At 31.1% G+C, this 25,843-nt stretch overlaps 1 protein-coding gene across 4 annotated transcripts in view; it reads left to right on the top strand.

The window, feature by feature from the left end:
• Positions 1–25,843, top strand: part of LOC128185900 (uncharacterized) — a 39,188-nt gene that overhangs the window by 8,812 nt on the left and 4,533 nt on the right. For 3 of the 4 annotated variants that reach the window (XM_052855629.1, XM_052855617.1, XM_052855609.1), the window contains 6 exons: positions 15,084–15,202; positions 17,512–17,641; positions 18,225–18,388; positions 18,584–18,689; positions 24,498–24,668; positions 25,539–25,646. In XM_052855629.1, coding sequence (XP_052711589.1) covers positions 15,084–15,202; positions 17,512–17,641; positions 18,225–18,388; positions 18,584–18,689; positions 24,498–24,668; positions 25,539–25,646 — 798 coding nt within the window. The remainder of the gene's footprint in view (positions 1–15,083; positions 15,203–17,511; positions 17,642–18,224; positions 18,389–18,583; positions 18,690–24,497; positions 24,669–25,538; positions 25,647–25,843) is intronic. The other variant, XM_052855624.1, reaches the window with a different exon arrangement.

Below are 25,843 nucleotides of genomic sequence, written 5' to 3'. Positions count from 1 at the left end.
TCCTTAAGCACAGAAATATTATTATCTTACTATTACACTAAATTCCCTAAAAAAGATTCACCTAAATTTGTTAAACAACAAAGATTTGTCCGGAACTGCATTTTTGTGCGATAGGTTTATTATTTTAAAAAACCATTAAAATATTGCATTAGTTGAAAAATTATTTGTGCTTAAAATTAGGAAAGCTTGGAGGTCAACAACTGACAGTCAAATCTATTTAGAATTTAAAGACTTAATTAGTTAAGCAATAAACTATCATTTCGTAAAGAAAAATTCTTTAATTTCACCCTTTTAGTTTTGGTATGTTCCTATATTTTTACGTAGAGCTTTTTTCGAAAGAAGATAAATACAGTCTAGATATGTCCACGGGTATCGATCCCTCTTTATTTAATATTTTGATGTACACAAGTTTTTAACATGAATAAAACATAATTTGTAGGACTTGTTATTAGAAATCAATATTAAAAAATACGATCGATAATCAGCGTAAAAGCATGGAAATATTGAAAAAACGTCCCAAAAATTTATAACCCAAATTTTGGAAAAAATTTACTTTTAAGCCAATTTACTTAAAAATACATTACTTATCCAATTGTTTTTTGGAAGAAAAAAAAATCTGAAGTCACACTGTATTAAAATTTTTAAAATGTTGACATTCAAAAAGCTTTGAACTTTAATCAGAATTTAATAATTAAAAACATTTGTCATTTTAAAAGTAAATTAATCACAGAAGTCATTCAGATCGTTGTACATAATTAAAAGCAATTTTAAGGTCACCTGAGTCACTCAGGTGACCTATTGCAATTGGTCTTCGCCTGTCGTCGTGCGTTGTCCGTCTGTGCGATGCTAGTCGTGCGTTACCAATTTTACATTTTTAACTTCTTCTTCAAAACTACAACGCCAATTGCTACCATTTTTGGTCTGAAGCATCTCTATGGTAAAAAAAATCTAAATGTGAAATTTATGGTTCTACAGCCCCCTGGGCGCGCCACGGGTGGGCCAAAATATGAAAAAAAATAGTCTTCTCTACTCCCACACATTTTTTGAATTAATGGCTATGATGTCCGTGAAGCCATTTACTAAAATTGTAAAATTCATTGTTCCGGGGTTCAGGCTCTAGGGTAGGGCCAATATGGCCATATAGTAACAATGTATTAAATCTTTAAAAAAAATGTCTTTACTCCCACACATATAGGGGGAAAACTGAATGCATAGTTATGATGTCTACAAACTCCTCTACTTAAATTGTGAAATTTATGGCCCCTGGGTCAGGAGTTCAGGCTGTAGGGGGGGGGGGGGGGCATTATGGAAATATAGTGTTAAAGCATATAATGTTTAAAAATCATCTTCTCTACTCTCACACATCTGTAAGAAAAACTGACCTTATGATTATGTTAACAAGTCCTCTACTAAAATTGTAAATTTGTAAATTTTTTGGTCTCTGGAGTATGGGTTTTGACTATAGGGCGGGACTTAAATGGAATAATAGGGGGTGGGGCATTAAAGAAATATTGTGGTAATGCATATTATCTTTAAAAATTATCTTTTCTAATCGGATGACAAACAAAAAAGTTATTAAGCTTTAAAAAAATGTCTAGAAGAAGGATAACAATAACTAGAGCCAAACCAACTACCAAAATTATAAATATCATGTCCCCCGAGGTAGGGGTTCTAACTCTTAGGAGGGACCCAAATGGTCATATAGTGTAAATGCAATTAATTTTTTTTTAATCCTCTTCTATTGTACTTCTGCTGATTCTTAATAACACATGACTGCATGCAAAGAAAGAAATTAAAGCCATCTATCATTATTTAAAATATCATATGTCTCTCAATGTTGGGATTTGAATCTAAGACAGGGCCAAAACACACATACAGTGTGTAGGATAGGGATTCTTAACGCAGGGTGTGCCCAAAATTGTCAATTAATGTTAATGTATAAAGAATGTTAAATAAAGGTCAGCTGACACCGGATAAAAACTGAATACATATTTAGAAGAGAAAAAAAACCAAGTTGTCATCTTTAATAATATTTAATGTCACTTACATGTAAGGCAAGGGCTATGACTGGGAAAAGGTGAATATTTGTCTTATTTTTCTATTCTGCTCAGGAATTTCAATGAAAGAAATGGGTTAATTTACATATTTAGAAAAGAGAAAGAATGTATCTGTCTATGAAAGTTAAGATATTTGAAAGTTTATTGAGTTATCTTCCCCTGCTTTTTCATAATGGAGTTATCTTCCCTTGCTTCCTCATAATGGAGTTATTAATCGTTAAATATAATGTTATTAAGAAGTTTTATGATCAAAAGAACTATGCAAGTATTTCTTCTTTTTTTTAAAACAAAAACAGTCTTTGAACTCTTAGATTAAACAAATAGACTCATTAATAGTAAAGTAATAATTGGCTAACCAAAATCAGTGATAAAATGTACATGTTAAATAATTTTGGTATATATACTAGATGGTGGCTACAAGTTTCTATGGGTTGAATATTGAAAATTGAAATAGAAGATTTTAACAAATGCACACTGGTATATTTTAAAAGCTTGTTTTTTTTTAATTGTTTGAAAATCATTTTCTATCAGAATCTTGCTCCTTTTCAATATCAGGTCATGCACTCTATGATCTTTAAAGTTTTTTGCTAAAATTATAAGTTTAATAGTCCTTTTTTGAAAGATTTCAGGCAAGGATGTGGTCGTCTTTCCAATATTATAATTTTTTAAACTCTGGAATGAAACTTAATTAAATGCATATATGAGACTCCTCGATAAGTTTGTGTATGGGCTATGGTACTCAGGTTACCGTTAAGGCCTATTGACCTCTTGTTTATTAACATACCAGAGTATAAGCATAGCGCATAAACATGGATAAATGGTTGCAATAAAAACATATACATGTATAATACGTGTATTTGTTTGCTTGGTACATTCAATATTAAGATAAAATGTATATGTACATCTACATATTACTCCTTAGAAGAGCTACAAGAAATTTAAAGATACAGAGCAAAAACAAAATTAGAGACAGGGACATTAAGGATAGATAATCAATGGCGATGAATGTTTTAAACGTTGAAATAAATCTTTCAAATAAGTAACAGATGATCATTACAGTTTTTCAGAAGCAAAAGTTGATTACACACAGACTTTAGGATATACATTTCTTAATGATATTTACATTTAGCCTTGATGTTTAAGTTTTCTAGCCTACTAATATCACTGCTATCACAATTTCTAATCAAAGTACTGAAGTACTGACGGGAGTTGATTTTATCGATTTTCATTTATTTTAAAATGTGAATTTGCATGGTAAGTAGTATCAGTAATTGACATATTTATGAGAAATTGTATGGATCCAGGCAAGATTGAACTCTAGTTTTGTTCAACCGTTTCCGTTTATCCCCGACAAGCAAGAGAGACTCTGTTTTGTCGGATATTAACGAAGACATCCGAGCGACTGGTTGAACGAGACTAGTACATTAAAGTCTAGCGTATGAATACATACGACTTCAAAAAATATCTAAACTATTTCTACCATTTAAAATCTTACTATTTTTATGATATTAATAAATAGGTTTTCTTGAAAAACAATGCTACAGAATACATTGCATCTAAATTTATCGATTATTTTCAGGAACTAAGTGTTGTCAGCCGTATTGATTTGTGCTTAGGTCCATACACTGTTTCACTTTCGGTTTGCCCGAGTAAGTGCATAGGAGAGTTGATTAAAATCAACTCCCAAAAAGTATTGAATATTTATCAAAATGTGTTTGTAAACCAAAAATATCTGTCATCCATTTCTCCAATTAAATCCAAGTTTTTTCACTAATTAACAGTCGACAAAAATATGTGTGTGTTGACAAAAGTAACACGACTAAGAATTTACTTTCCCTACTCTTTGTAAATGATAATGAATTAGCAAGATCCTATGTAATAGTAGGTATTAAAGCCACAGTAAGCCACAGTATATCTGAATAAACCCTAGTTATTAAGACCAAATATACGGATTTCTTTAAATAATAAATGCTAATTAGCTTCTTCCAAGATATCAATTTTGTAAATAATCGCTTTTCTTAAATGGGCATTGTCACGATTTTTGTCAAAAATTATTTTTTTGACTTTAATGTTTAAAATGCTTCGGTATTTCATTTTTAATAGGCAGCTAAACTTTGAGTGTCATTTCCTCATCAGTTATAAGCGAGTTACATAGCTTACCGTTCTTCGCTATGTAAACAAAGCCTTTGTTTACAACATGAATGTTGGAGTGAAAATTCCAGTTTTAGACCTAAAATGAATGTGTTAAACATGAGGAACTGTTTATCAATGCTAATAATGAATAAGAATATAGAAAAATCAACTTGAAAAAGAAAATTTACTGGTATATTGAATCTATGTAAACAAAAACAGGGCACGAGGCTTGTTTACATGACAAAGATTTGTGTGCCCTTTATCTTGCAACTCAATGATTGACTCTCGAATTTCATTTGATCATTAGAAATGCATTCCTAAAGCATTGTAAATAATAAAAACAGAAAAATAGAACTTGACCAAAATTGTTTCAATTCCTCTTTAAGCACATCAAACACAATAATGTTAATTGAACAGTATATCTATATTTTTTGTAGAGCAATGTATAGGTAAAAATCTTTAAAAAAAAAAATATTAAAAAAATACTTCAATTTGTAATATCTCTATTCTGAAAAGAATCCTGATTCCTGATTGTTGTCCAGATTTTATTTTGTTTTATTACTTTCTTTATTTGCAAAATTTTCAGACGTCTTTCCTTTTTATTTTACTTATCGGATTTTTATTATTAGTCTCCTTACGGTTTTTCCGGAGGGAACTAAAGCTTTTCTCTGCGTCCGTCAGTCCGTCCGTCCGTCCGTTTGTCTGTCTGTCCGTTCTTCTGTCTGTCTCATTTCAGTTTTCCACACTTTTTTCTTTATGCGTTTGAGGAATATGAAATTTGCTGAACAGCTTCAAAATGTCAAACTACAGATCAAGTTTACGACTTTGTAGCGTCTGGTTGACATATTTTTGGAAAAATTAATTTTTTGATGTTCGGGTTCGTTATCGGGTTCGATGTGTATTGAATAAACGAGGAAAGTATGTAGTCTGTAATAATAATATCGTGCATTACTTGTACCATTCCTTTTATTGTTTCTAACAAACAAATAAGTTCTGTAAAATAGTATCAAGCATTGTGTTGTAAATTAAATCGACAGGGTTTTTTGTATTATTACAATCGGGTTCGTTATCGGGTTGGTCTGTTGGGTACAGAAGACGGTAAGAAATGATGTTCAGCATAACAGTGCATTGTTTTTACAAATATCTACCAGCAAATACTTAATGGACTTGGCGGAATTACAGGAGATCAAATAAAGAGTATTATTTTACCCCATGTTTTATTTAATTTCTATATCAACTATGTAGTTTGAATTTCCTATGTTCTTTTAATCCGACTCAAGCATAACATTCCGTTCATTATAGTTTTGAAATAGATGTATGCTTTGAAGTTTTCATAGAATAATGCAAACCTGTAGGGGACGTTTATTGCTTATGCAATACTCTCAGAATGCTTGTTAATTTTAGTTTTGTTACAATTTATTTACGCACTTTTACATTTGGTTAATTCGTTTAAAGTATACTAATACTTTAACCAGTTAATCTGACAAAATACCATACTTGGTAAGTTCTATTTTCCGGCACCAATTTTGAAAATCATTATAACATGCATATATTTTTTTATAAAACATACAACTGAATATGCTATTTAGAGAAAATTTACAACATCGATTATTTCTCATATTTTTATGACGTCAGGAAAATGGGCCTTTCTCGCTTTTTCTCAAAACATGAAAATATCATCAGTTCATTCACTTATTAAAGTGTAGCAAATAGAGATGGAAATATTGCTCCAAAAACATTTGAACATATATAATTGTTCATATAATGCAGAATATTAATCAAAATCGGAGTTAAAACAAGCTTGCAGTCGTTGTTAACCTTTTAAAAAAAATGATAGGAATTTCTAAAGCTATGTTCATAACTTTGAATTAGTTGTCATAAAAAACATAAGGTGGCACACTTTACCTTGAAATAGTTTCTCAAATCAGCCTTAATAACTTGATTATGATAGAAAGAATAAGAAGTATGTAAATCAAATTAGCGAAACAATGTGCGATTTTTATTAAATTATCAAAAGTGAAAAATGTAATTCAGTAAAATGAAGCCCCAATCGGATAGGATCTGCGGTTTACAAGCCCGATAATTTAACCATTGAGCTATGACGATATCCAACCAAATTGATTTATACAAACAATTAAACAAAACATTTTTTTTTTTTTTTTTTAAACTTCAAAAATTTCAATTATAAGCGTACAGACATCTTGTATAATTCCTTAATTTTTCATATTAATGCTACAAATAATGTACAAGTTTTCATTGAGAAGACATTGAAATGTATCTAACTATTTGTCTTAAAACATGTATATTAATGCATGTTTATATATATAAATATTTAAACATAGAAATAATGTTTTCAATTTTGCTATATAATTGTTTATGTACATGTAATATGTATTTAGAGATACATGTACGTCGATAATCTATAGATATGCATAACTATGACTCACAATACTTGCGTCTAATATACATGTGCACACACACACACAAAAATTGTGTACACAAATATGAAAAAACTTACATAGTAAGCTATCATAGTAAAAGGTAGAATATATTACGTAAATGTACATGTAATACCCTGGCTAACCCGGAGGACAAACACATCTACATACAGTCCATCACATGGTCCCCGGGTGTAGCACATATACATATAGGCAGACCCTAAGTGTCTAGGGTATACAATAGTAATCACAATAAATTTATTAATGTTTTAAGTTTTGATGAATATTTCGATGATTTTAAGTACATTGTAATGTAATTCATATCTCTAATTAAGTAATTCTTTACATATTCGTTTAGACTTTGAGAGGTTTCATTTTTTTCTTCAAATCTACATAACATCTTAAATTTGTAAATTCTATAAGCAACATAAGATATAATATTATTCAAAAATTGTACCTTGAGGTTATTTTCATAATAGAAGCCTATGATTACATGTTTCCACATAATATCTAAATGCAAAGTCGTACACAGTTTTGACCATATTTCTTTGACATTGTCACATTCAAAAATAAGATGATCAACGTTCTCTGTTGTGTCTTGACAATAATCACAACATCTGCTTGGTCTTAACTTACATTGATGTAAAAATAAATTGCAACTTAATATATTATTTAATAATTTGTAATTAAATTCACATATGTTCTTATCATATATGTTTTTAATTTTATTAATGTATATTTTTTTTTCCAGTTTTCTTTTTGAACGTTAAACATGTTCTTATAATAAGATTTATAAATGGGTTTTTGGAACTTAGTAGTCAACAAATTTTCATAAAAGAATTTACATTTTTTGTCTGTTATTGTATGCCATCCTAAATGAAATGTATAACTGTTCTCAACATTACTTTTTGTGTATTGACTACATGTCATATCAAAAGTTACACATTGTTGTCTTATTACGTTTCGTAAGATATTATATTCACATAGCCAATTACATTTTTTCAACAAAATATCAGATAATTCATTTAGTGTTTTCATTTTGCCATCTTTCTTGAAAAGATCTTTTACATATAATATACCACTTTTTATCCATCGTAAAAAACACAACGTTTTGCCTTTATATTAAAATAGTTCGTTGTTCCATAGGGGTTGTTGTACAAATGTTACGTTTGACATGTTAAGGATGTTATTTTGTTTTTTACAACTATTAAAACAACAAAATATTTCTTGATAAAATTCAGGAATATGATTAATAACTGTAAAATCTTCCATATTTCTCTCAGTCGTTGATAATATGTAGTTCAAATTAAGGTTGACCCTTTTCAAATAAGCATTTATGACCTCATTAATTAAACATGACTCTGATAATCTATTAACCCAAGATGCTTTCAGTGTTTTTAACTTGAGTTCTATGTCTATTACACCGATCCCGCCTTCTTCTATTTTTCCTATTAATGTATTTCGTTTAATTCTGTCATGTTTGTTCCAAATAAAATTGAAAATGGCTCTATTGACTTTCTTAATAAAATCATTTTCGGGAAGTGGGAGAATAGATGCAATGTAAATTAATTTTGACACAGCTAAATTGTTAACAACACACGATTTGCCAAATATAGTTAGTTTTCTCTTTTTCCATGACTCAAACAGTTTTTCCATGTCGTTGGAAGTTTTCATCCAATTTAACTCATTACATTTATTTTTATCATGACCTATGTGAATTCCTAAGCATCGCACTGCACTGTTTGTTACTTTTACTCCTTCTATAATTTCATGTTTATCTTTTAAATTGCCCATGAGTATACATTGGGATTTATTCAAATTAATTTTTGATCCTGCATGGCAGCAAACTAGTTCAACAGTCTGTAATGCCTTTTTTTAGAGATGATGTGTTTTTTAAAGTAAGAGTTATATCGTCTGCATATTGCAAATATTTAATCTCTTTATGCGTATCGTTAAATTGAAAACCATTTATTGTATTATTGTTTTTTAATTTTAAAGCTAGAATTTCTGCTATAGAAATGTAAAGCATTGCTGAAATTGGACATCACTGTCTTATTCCTCTTGACATTTTACATGACTTGGATATCCATCCATTATTTTTTACTTTAAAGACTGGATTTGTATACAAAATCTTAACCCAGTTTATGAAATTATCCCCAAAGTTAAATTTTTTTAAGACATTAAAGAGAAAATTCCACTCAACAGAGTCGAAAGCTTTCTCAAAGTCTAGAAATAATAGAATCCCATCATTATTATTTTCTGTACAATATTCATATATGTCCAATATTAATCTCGCATTAACGCCAATTTAACGACCCTTAATGTAAGCCGATTGCTCGTTTCCGATTAATTTATTAATAACCTTTTGTAATCGTCTAGCAAATATGAATGCTATAATTTTGTAATCAGTATTAGTTAAACTTAAAGGTCTATAGTTTTTTAGACTTCTTCTGTCGCCACTTTTAAATAGAACTGTGATTAGTGCTAATCGTTGAGTATAACTTAGCTCTTTTTTTTCATATACGCTTATGAGTAAATCAAAAAATATTGGTGAAATATATTCCCAAAAACATTTATAAAATTCACAGGGCAGTCCGTCTAAACCAGGGGATTTGTTGTTTTTCATATTAAACACCGCTTCTTTGCACTCGTCTAAAGTTGGTAATGCATCACATATTAGCTTATCTTGTTCATTAAGGGTTGGACATTTAATGTCATTAATATAATTAGAGATTTTATTGCAATCGATAGATTTCGTCGTGTACAGATTTTCGTAAAAATTGCATATTTCTTTAATAATTTCTGAGTTTGTATTGATTATTCTGTTATTAACATCTTTTAATTCTTTAATGGTATTGTTAGTTTGATTTTTCTTTTCTAGTCCTAGGAAATAGCTTGTATTTTTTTCACCTTCATTTATCCATCTCTCTTTTGATCTTATTTGCGCGCCTTTTGCAATTTCGTTTTGTAGTTTATCAAGTTCTGATTCAAGATCACGTTTTTCTTTCATATTAATCTTTTCACTTGGTAGAGTTTCTATTTCATCGATTTTCTTTTCCAAATTTTGTATTTTTGATTTTATATTGTTTGATGACTTTTTTGCGAAGTTTATTGAGAAGTCGCGTACTTTGAGTTTAAAAGTTTCCCATTTAGAAAAAGCATCTAGTGAATTGTCTAGATCTTTAGTAATATTTTTATTCCTTTTCTATACTCATCGTTATCAAGATGTGATGTATTAAGTTTCCAGTACCCTGGGCCTCTTTTTAATTTATCAATTTTTACAATTATTTTCAAAAAACGGTGATCACTCATTCTATTTCCTTTACTATGAGTACCTGGAATGCGTTTAACTTGAATTTTTTCAACTAGTTCAGAGGCTAGTTTACTTGTAAATATGAAATCAATTCTGCTTTTTGGGTTGTTTTCCGAATCACACCAAGTATATCCCTCTGTATTAGAATTTTTTAATTTCCAAATATCTACAAGACCTAAATAATTAATAATTTCTGCTAACTTTTTGTGCGATTTATCATTTTTTCTTTCAAAGGACCAATTAAAATCACCACATAAATATTTATCGCTTTCTTGTAAAGAATGCAGTGTAATAAATCTATTCATCCTTTCGAAAAAGCCGTACGTTTTGAATCATCATTTGGTGCATATATATTTACAAACGTGAAGTTTTTATCGTCTATTTTTACGTTTACTTAAAGTTTTCTACCATCTTCCGAACGGTGGGTATTTTGAATTACCAAGTTTAGTTCTTTAGGAAAAAGAATAGTGACCCCTCTGCTAAACTGAGAGTTTGAAAATGCATGCACAGATGTTCCATCCCAATAAAAATTATATTTGTTTTCAAATTTTTGAATAAAATGAGTTTCTTGAAGAAAAGCTATATCTACTTTTTTTTCTTTTAACCATGTGTAAATCTTATATCTTTTTTCACTAGAATTTAATCCTCTTACATTGACTGACAATACATTTAATTCATTCATTTCTCAAAGGTTTTGTATTACTTTGTGTTATATGTGTTTATATATAAATACCATAATTCAAAATATTAAAAAGAAAGAAAAATACAAATAGTAATAATAATCGATACATTGACATGTGTTCTTTTAGTTCATTCGTTTTTAACTATTTTTTCTTATCTAAACTACAGTACATATAACAATAATTTTCATATGTAGTTCAAAATACAGATTAACTGACTTAGGTCTCACCCTCCGATTCCGAACTCTCGGAGTCGGGATTGCAGCCAGATGCATCACTGTCTGATGCCGCACGCAATGTTTTCAACATGTCAACGATGTTTCGTTGCTTTGCTTGTTCGCGGATTTGTTTTTGTGCTTTCGGTGCGTTATCACTAAATTTTCTCTTGCGAACTTTATTCGCCACTTTTTTAATGATCGTTCCCAAGGTGTTCTTACCAGGCCATTTATCTTGTTTTGTGTTGATGGTCCCTGTCCTATCCAGACCGGAGCCCCATTCGTCGTTGTAGGTGGTTTCCACGAACGTGGTAAATTGTTTAGCTGATCGTATTTTTTCTTGAAACAGTTTTACTTGCACGCTTTTATTTTCAATAATTTCTTCCATCACTGCCTCCTTAGTGGCGTTCCATTGTTCGTTCGTTTTAATTTTTTTCCCGAGTCGCATAGCTGAGAGAGCGTCTCCCTCAGCTGTTATTTTACTCGCAGCATCTAAATCACCACAACGAATCGCTTTGGTGTATTGAAACGCATGTTCGGCGGATTTATGTTTGACGCCGTAGATATCCAATTCGCACGGGTAAAAATTAGACAGAACGTCTTGCGATCCGCTGAATGGAGCGATATGCTTCTGGACTTCATAGTGTGGACATTCTTTCTGTCCCGGTAAATGACCTGGGGCCCGTTTCACAAAGATTTCCTAAGATGTTTCCTAAGATAGAACTTAAGATATGCCTAAGTTATAGCTTAGGAAGTTCCTAAGATTTGTCATAGCTGTTTCACAAAACTTTCTTAGCGTAACTCAGTTGACTAAATCTTATCTTAAGATACATTGTAAACCACTTTTAAATCATTTCGTTAATTCCTAACTTATATCGATCATGTAAATTCTTTCCATTGTGTCATGGGTGTAAACTTTCTAAGTAAACGTAAATTCACCTAGAAACAAATTTAGTGAGAAAAAAAAATTAAAACGTGTAAACACAATTGCAAATAGTTCGTGCATACACGAGTAGATAAAAATAATGTAATAAAACCGTATATTCTTTGAAAACAGTATTTTTTGAATTTGAGAAATCGCGGTATCTTTCTTGTTTTTTGCTACATGTACATATAATTCTTGACAGCATGAATCATTTGAAAAAATTGGTCACTGTTCGAAATGATCGACTGCCTTTTTTTGCCTAGTTGGTCCATAATAAACAGTCCGTGTGTACATATACAGATATGCTTAACCCTGAATTAAAAATACCCGTTGGGATATCCAAATATTATGACTTTACTATATATTACGGTATATTTCAAAATGGAATACAATAACAGTGACAAGTAGGATTTAGCATGGAAAGATGTGGAACTTTTAAACTAACTTTAATGTAACGCGTGGTTTCTTGTAATGGTTGATACAAGAATAGGGTTTTTTTCTAAATAGGAAACATTGCAAATAAATCCATCTTGGCTGATGGGGGAAGCGAGGATAAAAGACAACAATTTCTTAATGAAACAGCATTTCCAAGGAAGATTTAGTAACGACATACCTAAACCACTTGCCGGTCACTCCTACCCCTCCCAACAAAAATTGAAATAAACAACCCCTCACCCCACCGCAAAGAAAACACCTAAAATTTCTTTCGTAAAAGAAAAGCTTATTTGGTGGAGGGATAGGACAAATCATCCAGTCATTCTGTATATTGAATTTTATTTAGTTTTTATTCCTATTTTTATCAAACTACTTAAGATATCAGTGATTCTCGGGCATGAATAATTTCATTATCATAAGTGCACTAGCTATAACAATACCCGCTACCCATCTGCGCGTGCGACCAGATAATCTTAAAAAAAATGTTAAAATCAAAAGTCTACACAAAAGAAATAAATTGAAGAAATACATATGTATATGAAATATATGCTTATTTTGGTAGTATTAAAGTTTTCCGTTAAGAAGTAAAGTGAACAAGTCCTAATGATTCGTTTTTCTTGTATTTTTGTTCAACTTCAATGTGCATGAGAATTTATTTCATTATCAAGTAAACAGTCGCCATGTTAAGTTTGTTCCTAAGACATCAATTTACCTGTCTTAAAGTTAAGACATAACTTAAGAATTTCATAAGATAAGACTGGAATAGTGAAACGGATAAGTACTGAACTTAGGAAAAAGTTCTTTCCTAAGATATAACTTAGTCCTAAGTATGCGTTGTGAAACGGGCCCCAGGCTTTTGACATACTTTGCAGCAAGAATCGTTCTTACATATTGATTTTGTATGACCTGTTTTCCAACAGTTTGTGCATTGAAGTATGTGGTTGTTCTTTGGCTGTCCAAAGTGCAATATTTTACAACGAAGACCTGCACATGTATTAAATTTCGGAAGACTTTCTCCAGCAGGTAGAGGCTCAATATACATGAAACGTGTACCATTGAGAATACTAGTCATTTTATTTGTAGCTGGGTGACGAATCTTTTCGTACAGTATTTTGCTTGTGAGTTTGACTTTCAGTTTATTTAACATTTCATGTACTGCAGATTCGTCAACTGATAATGGTAAACCACATATGCGTATTTTAAGTGTTTGCTGAGACACTGATGTCGCTCCCGAAGAGTATGGATTTGTGTCGTAAAAAGAAGCAGAAATGTCGTTGATTTCTATGCCCTGTGTTAACAGTTTGTTTCGGCTTTCCAATGTTTTCAAATAAATGCGCCAGATTGCGGTCTAACTGTAGACAATGTAGGTCATCACCAATAACACGCATAATTGGATCTATAAGATCATAATCTGATAATCTCTTGTGAGTTTTTCAGGTAAAGCGGTTTCAATGTACGGTCGACTGTCTGTGAGTTTTCGCTCACACTACCTGTGATACCTGTAGTACCTGTGGCCATCGTATGTTCAAGTATGCTTGACCGATTCACCCAGTTCAAAATATATACACAAAATATGAAAATCAATAATACGATGAAAAAGCGAAATATTTTACACATCCAAGAGAAACATATATACACTTATCTATATGCGAAGTCATCCAGTCAAAAAAGGAGGTTTATCACTGGTGTAAACATCCAAAAATTGTCAAAACGATAGGAGCCCTGAGAAACACGTCCCTCAGTGTTCATATCACGTGACCAACAAAACATTTAAATCGCCATTCTGTGACGTAGTGTCTTAAAAAGTGTTAGTCTAGATCTAATGAGAAACCTTAATCCCGCTGGTTGGTCCGATTATATATCAATTTTTGTGAAGGCTTTTAAACGATGGTTATGCTAAGATCGTGTATAACATTGCAGTCGTTTTCCTGGTCAATCATGCCGTATTTCAATGAGCACGAGGTGTACAAAATTTTATAAAAACAAATGACACAAACGGGTACCACGTTTTTTTGTCAAATATCAAAATTTGTTCCTGACGTCGAGGCGGCTTTGGTTGTATTACGACGTTGACATCGCTATAAATAAAGGTCATAATGTTCTTTTCTATTTCGTTTATTTTTGTTGATTTTAGAGAAAATATCAAATTTACACCATTTAAAATAAATATTTGTTATTTGATATTTCACAGAATTGTTTCTTTCCCCTTTTACAATAATTATTATTATTGTTAGTTGAATTATTTATAACCATCTGTATTCCTTTTTTTTAAAATAGATGACTGTATATTACTTATTAAACGCGAGAAATAGTTATCCAAAACGACAGGATCGCAGAATCGATTAGGCCAATATGTGTAAAACAAACGAACCTGCATGTATATTGATATGCTCTGTATTTTTATTTAAAGAGCATGGTCATGATTTTTGTCAAATTCTATGTTGCTTTTGTTATTATATACAATGCTTTAGGAATGCATTTCTAATGATCAAATGAAATTTGAGAGTCACAATTCTTTGTCATGTAAACGGGGCTTTAGCCCATTTTTGTTTATATAGGTTCAATATACCAGTAAAGAATCTTTTTCAAGTTGATTTGTATATATTCTCAACCACTTTAAGCATGAATAAAGTTACTAACGATGAGCACGTTCATTTTAAGCCAAAAATTGGAATTTAAACTTCAAGATTCAAAATGTAACCAAATGCTTTGTTTACATAGCGAAGAATTGTAAGTTCTGTATCTCGCTTATAAATGAACGATTGTCACTCACTTTGTTGCCTATCTAAAATACCTTCCTAAAGCATTGTGAACATTAAAACTGGATAAATATTTTTTGACCAGTATCGTTACCATTCCCCTGTAATGTTCAAATCTTATTTTACAGAGAGGACGCTGACAACGGTTTTACTGATGACGGGACGCCTGAAATGTGACTTTGAAGGAAATTATGATGTTTGCTTTAAACAAGATAAAGGAGACAACTTTGACTGGTCAATTACTCGGGTAATATTTGATGAGGCTTAACTAGTGCAATGAAGTAAAATGTAGTTCCGCGTTTTTAGAGGAGGGTGGTTTTTAATTTTTTTTTTTTTTTTGTCTCAAAATTGCAACATTTTTATTTCCGTTTTAAAATCAGATTTCGATCAGATGAAAATGATTTTTTTTTATTTAAGGAATAAGGAATTATTCTGTGAGTATTATAAGGTGACAATTTTAGTTATGGTTTTATAAAAGAATTGATCACAACCAAAAGTTTAACCTCACAATATTCAATGAATGATTCCTTATTACTTATATTTATATGATTTTCAGCTATTGTACGATTTAATATTAGAAAATTGATATGTTTTAATTATGCACAATGGTCACACTGAATAGAGGGATTACGAAAGAAACTTTTGTCACCTTTGCAGGTAAATAGACAATTTGTATAATAGTTACAATTTAATTTAAAATAAAATTATCATGAATATCAAGAACTTTATAATATCAATTCAGTGCCTCGATATGTATTCAGTATCATTTTGACATAATTAAACATGGGGGTCAGTGATGTCAAATTTTATTTATATGGCTTCAAATGTAAAACTGATGCAAAATTTGACTTTAAAAAATTCAGACATTTTCTATATGTTTACATGATTTTATACTAAACGTCTATCACTAGTAGTAGTACTCTCTCAAAATTTAATTTTGTACATGTCACACAGGATCTCGAGAACATGTCACAAACCTATCAATTGTTAAAAATGTGAATATTGAATAAAATATAATAAAAAGAAAAGGATACTGAAAATTCATAAAATTACTTGTTTCTGTCATTCTGTCAACTCTCCGCACGAAAAAATAGTTTTCCAAAAAATGTGCTTGTTTCTTAAATTTAAATGGATTTTCTTTATGAATGTTGTGTAATTATAAATTAATGATCTTTCTGTGATAATTAATAAAAAAAATCATATTCATTTGAAAAATAATGATCATCTGCGCAATGAAATCAAAACGCGAGGAGTAAGATGCCTTTAGAGAAAGTCTGAGGCAATTCAAGTGACGTAATCAGTTGTAAATTGTCCAAAGAATTCACGGTTATAAATATATCCATAAATTAGTGTGAAAAAGGTTAATAAGTCAAAAAATAGCGCAAGTTTTTGTGCGTCTTTAATTTGTCTGGCACTGTAGCTCCTGTTGTTATGGTTGATTTTGATATATATTGGTTAGTGTTTTAATATAAAAACTAAGATCTGAAACTATGTAAGGGATAATTCCAAAAGTACCAATTGCAACAATCCTACATCAGCAACACGTTGTATTACTGTTAATGATATCAGAATTATTTTAATTAAGGAAAAGCTACGTTCTAATTAAACAATAAAATGATTTTTTTGCTGATTTATGCGGAATTAATAGGTGGCGACATTGCATTCTGCAATGATCGCTATGTTCATAAACTGCTTGAGTCATCAAAGAAAGCATTTTATTTTAAATTTTGAGATCTGTCCTTGATATTAAAAATTAAGAAATTTAACTAGATTATTGTTAAAGTACATCAGTATTTTGGACAAAAGAAACAGCTAAATCCTCTTCTTTAAAAACTTGACATTATCTTGATTTTTCGTGTAGTCCGTGATATTTCTTAGGTTGTTGAAGGTTTCAATCAATCGACAAACGGGCGTGTAGATTTCAGTCCAGTCAGTTTTATACAGAGCTATGAATATACGACCAATTTCCGTACGAAATATAGGGAATCATACTTGGTGGATGTAAATATTTATAAATGAACATACGATATCATGTGTTGCTAATTATGTTAAAAAGTATCCCGAATCTAACATGAACATCACGTACTGTTTGATTGTAATAATTATCAAAAATTCAAATAATTTCTTAATAAGAAGACTTAATAATGTAAAATTTAATATTCATACATAATTTGTAGTGAGTTTCAAATACACAATATGCAATACATTAGATCTACCCGAATCAAGTATAGCCGATATGTTTAATGGATGAATACTCATGTTTAATGTTACATTTTAATGTAACTGTGCAGACAGTAAATTGGAGATACCCGACAAAAGTATAGCCAGTGATCAAAATCAACCGCATTGTCGAATACCTCTTTCCATACAGTGGTCAAAAGATAGTAAAAAATAATAATTTCGTTTCAAAACATGTTATGCGAATCGTGGATTGATTATCATGCAGGTTTGGATCGTTTCCCTGCCGTTGTTTTTATACCTAATCCTAGCATTAATTAAACTTGTTTGATAGCCAAATAACATGATCGATAAAATACATACATTTTCATTTATAAGAAAGGACAAACAAAAAGCTCCGGAACAGGTCCATCGGGTAATATAGAAGGAAACTACTTCAGTTTTATCGAGGCGAGAGGCCAAAGAAGGGGATACAAGGCCGTTCTGATTTCTAAGTTTGATTTGAAAGGTAATACTTGTCATGCATATTTAGACTTGCATTTATAATTAAAATGTTTTGCCAAGATTCATAAAGCGTGTGCCATGAATTATATCAAGCTTAACCAAAAGAGTTTGAACATACATTTTTCAATAATGATGTCATTTTCAGTCCTTGTCTTATCATATTTCGCAATTACAAAAATAATTGTCCTCAGGTAAAACAAACATATGCTCAGTGTGTTGAATGTTTTGAGTATTTTTGTAAAAACTGATAAAAATTGCAACCAGTGGTTGTGGTTTTACTATTGATTATTTATTAAGTACAAATTTTGATTCTCAATAATCTTTTGGTACAGAAGACTGCCATCAGAACATAGTAAAGCTTTAAAACCTTTTGCTGTTGACAATCAATTGCTCACATTTGGATTCAATTTTGCTCAGTATTGAACAATTCTAGAGGGGTCGAGGGTGGGGGGGGGGGGCTGGCCAATCATTTTGGATATCTTGATATGGGTCTTAAAAATTATCTATCCCTGAGTTAATTTTCAAGATATTTTTCACAAGTTGTTATAATTGATTGTCTTATTAAGTGTGAATATCCATAATTCCAGATATCAATATCACATTGAGGCTCTTTTACAACATGTATGGCGATAATATTCGCACTTTGAAAGTATATGCAACTAAAGAAAACCCACTATTTACAAAGAAAGGAAATCAGGGAGAAAATTGGAAAAATACTTCAATAACAACTTTCATTCTGGGGTCTCAAAAAGTAAGATTTTGCAGGAGGAAATTTTCAAATAATAATTATCTAAAACCATAAATATTTATATTTTGACCTATTTCTTCACCTGTCCAAAAAGTTCGATATTTACAAGATTCTTCACACCAATCTGCCATTCTCTAATTTTATTTGTAATCTTCTTTTATTATTCTTCGTTTAAACTGTTTGTAATTTTTATTATAGCTTTTCGTTTCCGCAAACGTAGACGGTAAAAGTCGCGGTGATATAGCCATTGATGACGTACAGATCAAAGTCAATCAGCCTAGTGAGTCCTGTGATACTGACAAAAGTAAAAGGGCAGTGACATGTATTTTTAGCTCATCTGAGCTGAAAGCTCAAGTGAGCTATTCTGATCACCTTTTGTCCGTCGTCCGTCTGTCCATCCGTCTGTCCGTCTGTCTGTCCGTCTGTAAACTTTTCACATTTTGAACTTCTTCTCTTATAAATTGCAGAAATGAAAGAAAAATTTTCATTGGAAGCGGAGAAACCTCAAAACTGTAGAAAAAGGGGGGGGGGTGCATTTTTAAAAATCTTTTTCAAATTCAATGTAATTTAGCATAAGTAATCCTTATGGAAAGGAAAATATAAATTGCAAAAATTATGAGCGAATTCTGTTTCAAATATCTGAGTTATTACGAAAATAATAAAAAAGAAAAGGTGTGTTTCAAGCAATTTATAGCTTCCATGAGTCTTGGTAAAATGGGTAGGCATGACCGGGCCAGGGCAAAACAAAAGATTGACAGTTAATAATCTGCCAATCTCATTAAAATTTCAAGGTATTTACTGACCAGTATATTTGTATTCGCTGTAAATATTGCTGCAAAATAATGCGTAATTGGAATTGACGATTGCCAATCTGCCCCGGCTTTTATTTTGCCCCCGCCCGGGTTTGATTACCCATTTTACCAAGACTCTTATTCCATAATTCTAAAACGAGGTTCTTTGTTTAAAGCAGCCATGACACTATATGATAAACGGGTCGATCTGACAATGATGAATTTGTTTGTTGTGCAACAGTTTGTGTACGAAGGGAATCATAGAAACATGCAAAATACATTGGTGCCGATTTTGTGAAGTAAATTGAGGCTAAATATTTCAATGCGTTGACAGTTTTCACATATGACGGTGGTGTTAGCTTGTTGTGATTTTCGTTTCGTTTTCATTTATGCTTTGCGTTAACCTGGGAACTGTCGCTTGTATTTTCTAATTTTTACGTATTAAATCGAACGGAGACTTCGGTAAATCAAACAGTTTACTGTTTACCTGCGCAAATTAAGCAACATCTGATGTATTAAGAAAGAACTAAAATGCAATTCAATCAGCCTATCGGTAATTCGGTATCATCTTTTGCGTTATGGTAGAATAATGCAATATGTTTTGTTGAGATGCTCGGCATTTTCTCGAGTTTATTCAGTTTAAATAGAGTTTAATATCGCTGACGGAAATATGTAGGTGTATACATGTATATGATTCATTTTAAAAAATAAATTGTGTTCTTTATTTGTTATAGTGCATGTTTCTTGTGTTTAATTGTTTACAATTTCTGTTTACTTACCATATTTGAGTGTTAAGCTTCAAATTATAAGCAAGATACAGAGATTTGCTCACAATTCTATGTTTGTACACAGATATGAGGCCATTCATTTTTTTTTCTCATTTTTCATTTTAAATGTCAAATAGGAAATACCAAGTTAAAAATCTTAAGCTGAATGTAATAAAACTCATGTGAACAAAATATGACTCAAACCTAGTAAAATTTTGAGCTCATCTTGCTTATAATTCTACGATTGACGCTGAAATTTTGGTTGATCATTAGGAATTCTATATGAATTAGAGCATGTTAAATACTTGTACACCAAAAAATTAAAGAATGATATGCTGTATATAACTATTCTCTTGGGCCCCCTCTTTATACAATGAATAATGTGAAATGTGAGTAAATAATACGACATCGTTAAAACAGTTTCCATAGTTCTGACACATTTCTGTTGCGGGGATAAAAGAATTATCGCTATTCCTAAGAAAACATTACAGCGGAAAATTATCCTGGTTTGTAGCCATTTGTTATTTTTGAATAAAAATGAAAATAATGGGTGTGCCATAGTAAATTAGAGTGATGTGCCTGTCAATACGGTAACATTGGTTTTTATAGCTCTTTAACATGTCACGTGACAACATTTTTCATTCCAGTGTATTCATCAATCAAGTGTGAGTAAAGTTATAAAAGTCACGAGTTTACGCGAGGTAAACAACAGTCATTTAATTATAATGGAGAAGACAAATTAAATTGTTGAATATTTTTAATTTGAGAAATTGAGCGCATTGAGGTGCAATTTTCTTCTTCATATATATATATATACATGTAGGATTTTTTTGATAAAATACGACAACTAGTATATTTAAAAAAAATACAATAACTAGTAAGTAGTTGAGGAAGAAAATGTACCTATATGCTCTCATATATTTTGATCGCTTTATTGAGTGGGGGAGGGGGCAGAACGAAAATACAGGGAATTAGAAGTTATATAACAGTGTACCCCTACCAAATATTTAGTTCTATATCTTGCATAGGATTTTCTTATTCTGTGTAAAAACAGTTTTTCAGGAAGGTACAATGTCAAATATTACGTGTATGCAAAAATAAGTGTAAAATTCGAATACTTTACAATATTTATTTTTTTGTTATTCTACCGAGGACCATATGGAACAATATCTTTTGAACGCCCAGTGTTGCTCAGGTGAGCGATGTGGCCTCATGGGCCTCTTGTTTGTATATACTGCCACTCGGTAAATTCATCAAAGTACTGAAGTACTGACGGGAGTTGATTTTATCGATTATCATTTATCTAAAAATTAACTTCTTTACCGTGTCAATTAGTTTCTAGTCTGTATTTGAATTGCGCACTTTTTTATAATATGAATTTTTTGGGTTTTTTCAAACAAGAATTTCGAGAAACCCCATATGAATCATGTTGTGTAATATTTAAAGATAGATTTCTTGAACGAGACTATATTAAACTTTGGCGTAGGAATACGTGAGACTACAAAAATATCTTAATTGTTCGTATTTTATAAAATCTGAGTATTTAATCTATCGTATGTTTATAGATACGTTTGCTTTAAAAACAATGCTTCATCTTACATTACATCGAATTTTTCTATTATTTTCAAGAACTAAGTTTTGTCAGCGGTGATGAATTGTGATTAGGTCCAAACGCTTTTACCATAGTAACTGCATAGGTGAGGTCATTAAAATCAACTCCCAAAAATTTACAAAATGGCATGTTGTAAATTTTGTATTTGCTGCCTCCCGGTTAATTCAAAATTTACAACATGACAGCAGCCTAAATAAATAAAGTTAATTTACTTAATAAAAGTCTCTGTAATAAAATGTTTTTTGCAATTTTATCGTATTGTTTCCTACCAAGATATGATATTATTCAACCGTGCAAGTATAACAGGGAACCGGTAATAATCTGTATAGAATTCAAAAGTTCAGAAACCTGGCATAATGATTTAGAATTCGTTAATTATTGTATTATACGATAAAAACTCATTAGGCGAGAAATTCTACGCCCAGTGTCAAGTTTAATTTGTAGGTGGAAACTTTATCGATAAGAAATATTCGACAATTGTCTTACTCCTCAAAGTGGTTTTATTTTACAAAATCATCAAAAATAAATCATGAAATTTATATAAAAACAAACCTCGAAAATGCAAATAACGAGTGGGTCAGTGTCCATCCCTTTGAGCTTGAGTTAGGGCCCATTAAATTTGATTTTTTTTGCTCTTAAAATGCAATGTTTGCTGTATTGACATTTGGCGCCTTTTTTTCTTTGCAGAAAAATTGCATTATATATTAGTGTTGTTTAAGATAAAACGCAAACGATTACACTGGTTGTTCAACTTTTAAAAAATACGAATTTTTTATGACCGTTTTACTTTTAATGTTTTTTTAATGCTAATAATTTGATTTGAAATTTGACTATTTTTAATATATCTAAATTTTCAGCTAACTCAGTATTTAATTGAAATTATATAGCCTGGAGGTCCGCGATGAAGTTCTTGAGAAATAGGGCTAAAAAAGCATATCGTACGAAAACATAAGCCCCCTTAAATTTATTGTTTAATTGTTGTTTTGAATTATGTTTCATGTTGATTTTTTTTCTTTCTGTGTTAAATAAGTATATTATCTTAATTTGATGATAATGATCTTATGTGAAAAAACTTAAACGCATCAAACTCAAAATTTAGGTCTTATCTTATGATAACCCAAAGACAATGTTATTTAACTAAGAATTAGCCCATTTTATTATAAGAAGCAAGATGGTCAACAAAGGGCCTATCAGATCAACGTTATAATCTTAGCTATTTTTACCATAAATTTTTATTAAGTAAAGAAATAGTTATGTTTTTATATCTTAATACCACGTTATAGTTATGTTTTCCTTAACTGGCCCTGTATTTCTTTATTGGTAAATATTACTCTGTATCTCATGGAACATTAATAAGGTTTGAAAGAAATACAAAATCTTTCTATTATTACTTATTAGGTTAGTTACTGACTCACTACGGAAATATTTTGGGTTGATCAATCTCATAGATGGCGAGGCGAAGCCGAGCCGTCTATGAGATTGATCAACCCAATATATTTCCGTAGTGAGTCAGTAACTAACCTAATACGTGTTTTGTTTTCCCGAGGACTATCAAGCGACATATTCATTCACAAATAGCGGTGATCTACGCAAAGCCATGTATACAAGATGCCTTATATCTCGTCCAATTAAACTCATTTAAACTCTTCAAAATTATCAATACCACCTTTCAAATATGCCTTAAAAATCTTCGCTTCACCCATATTACTTACGTGTACAATGTTTTGTTGCTATTCAATTTTAAACCTCTGCAGAGATTTGAGCAAATTTAGGCCTAGACGCTGCCATTTTATTCTGCTCCAGACACAACAATGTGACGTCAATATTCAAAGGGCAACTACTCTAATTTAAAAATAATTTCAAAGGGCCACTACTCTCAATATTTTAATGACTTACTGAACACGATTTCTGTTTTAAATAATATGAAATATCGAGATGAGTAGGTGAAGCGGCGGCCAATGACGGCCATATTGCCTAATATTAATCCTCAAAGAACCTACATAGAGATATATGAGGCAATCATGTGCCATGTTTAATCCAATGAAAATGTGACATTTCAGTCCGAGGGAAAACAATATTACTTATTAGGTTAGTTACTGACTCACTACGGAAATATATTGGGTTGATCAATCTCATAGATGGCGAGGCGAAGCCGAGCCTTCTATGAGATTGATCAACCCAATATATTTCCGTAGTGAGTCAGTAACTAACCTAATAAGTGTTTTGTTCTCTCGAGGACTATCAAGCGACATATCTATTCACAAATAGCGATGATCTACGCAAAGCCATGTACTAGATGCCTAACATCTCGTCCAATTAAACTCATTTAAACTCTTCAAAATTTTCAATCTCACCTTTCAAATACCCTTTCAAAATCTTTGCTTCACCCATGTTTACTTACAATGTTTTGTTGCCATTCAATTTTAAATGGTTTCTACCTTTCCTCTGCAGAGATTTGAGCAAATTTCGACGCTGCCATTTCTGCTCCAGACAAAATAATGTGACGTAAATATTCTAAGGGCAACTACACTAATTTTAAAGAATTACAAAGGGCAACTACTCCAAATACTTTAAGAATTTACGGCATGCAGTTTATGTATAAAATACTATGAAATGTATAATGAGTAAAAATGAGTAAGCGAAGCGTCGACCAATGACAGCCATATTGCCTAATATTATTTCTCACAGAACAAATATAGAGATATATGAGGCAATCATGTGCTTTGGTTAAACCAATGAAAATGTGACATTTCGGTCCAAGGGAAAACAAAAAGGTATATCGACAAGTTACTTTTGTATGCAATACATGTATATTGTATAACAATTCAGTAAGAGTGTGTATTATGAAATATATAATTTGCAATCATTTTTACAAATATTTGAGCTTGTAGTATACCAAAAAATATAATTCTTCGCTAAATTTATGTAATAAATATGCACAGATTACCCTCGCACGTGGCTGAGAAGCAGTAAGGAATGCGTTCGCAAAGTCGCCTCCTATCTAATCCCTCACTCACAGTTGGATAGCACACGGTGTTCGTTCTATGAGAGCAGAGAAAGATGGACAGGAATACTGAGACCTCACCAAAAGTATACAACCGCGGATATCAAAGGTAAGAGACATTAGGGGATATATATTTCATATGCTATGTTTAACAGAAATAGGAAATATTACCATAGGAATTTTATAAGCATGTTATTTTGAATGATAAACTGAATAAATGATTGAGCAAGTGATTTCTGCATTATTAAAAAGATATAAAAATATTTTGGTCATATAAGATGTGTGTATAAAGATGTAGTAAATGTCAAATTCTAAAGCCAAAAGTATCGGATGTTTTCTTTTCTAAATGTTGGTTTATGACTAACAATGTGATGTGTTAAAATATAAGGCAAATCTGGCGGTAAATTAGTTTACATACAAGCCTTCTTAAATATTGAAACAGGGCCTAAATAGACAAAACATTAAAGACATATGATGGAGACAGTATACACGTCGTTTGACAGATTTTTGGAACTTTTATAGGTAGATTATTGGTTGCATTGTCTCAAATTATTTGGTTCTCACCAGACTAAGGTATATGCACATTAGAGTATGCAAACGTGTATATTGTAGCATGCATCACACAGTGTTGGCTCTATTTCTTAGCCAAAATAAAGGGCCCAGGCGGTGTTTGTGTGATCAAATTAACGTAACAACATCAATTTGTTATCATAAACATGACAAAATAATGGAGAGAAAATGAATTGTTTATGGAGTATGACACATTGAAAGCATATCGTTTATGTCCTCTTTTGAAGGACAATCGGATATCTTCAATATTTGAGTAGTATTTCATAATATCTATCTTGCTCATAGAAAAAATAAATAATAGCAAATAATTTCCCTTTTTAACGATACATCAAAGTATTTCATTGTTTTTATTTACATCTTCCACTGAAATCGTTTCTAGTTTTGACAAGTCTCTATTTTATAAATTTAGAAAAGGGAAGAGATCCGACCTGGGTACAGGTTTACAACGTCAGCAATGGAGCACTTGTATGGGAGCCGTTTAATAGCACGATGATGAAGTCTTTTATTTGTGTCAAAAGTAAGAAAGTGTTATAATTTATCTGACATTTTATATTTATGTTTCAGTTTTGTTAACGTTTTGCAATCTGTACAAATTGATTACATGCACTCACTGGGATTGCCCTGATAACTAACAGATTATCAAAACTCTTGTGTGTATGTAACTTTAATACTCAAAGTATTTTAACTATCATAAATAAATTAAATTCAGGTTTT

This window comes from Crassostrea angulata, chromosome 1 (assembly GCF_025612915.1).
Source record: "Crassostrea angulata isolate pt1a10 chromosome 1, ASM2561291v2, whole genome shotgun sequence".
In the NCBI taxonomy this organism is placed as follows: domain Eukaryota; kingdom Metazoa; phylum Mollusca; class Bivalvia; order Ostreida; family Ostreidae; genus Magallana; species Magallana angulata.
The sequence above is the reverse complement of the archived record's forward strand: the minus strand, read 5'-3'. Positions and strand labels throughout refer to the sequence as shown.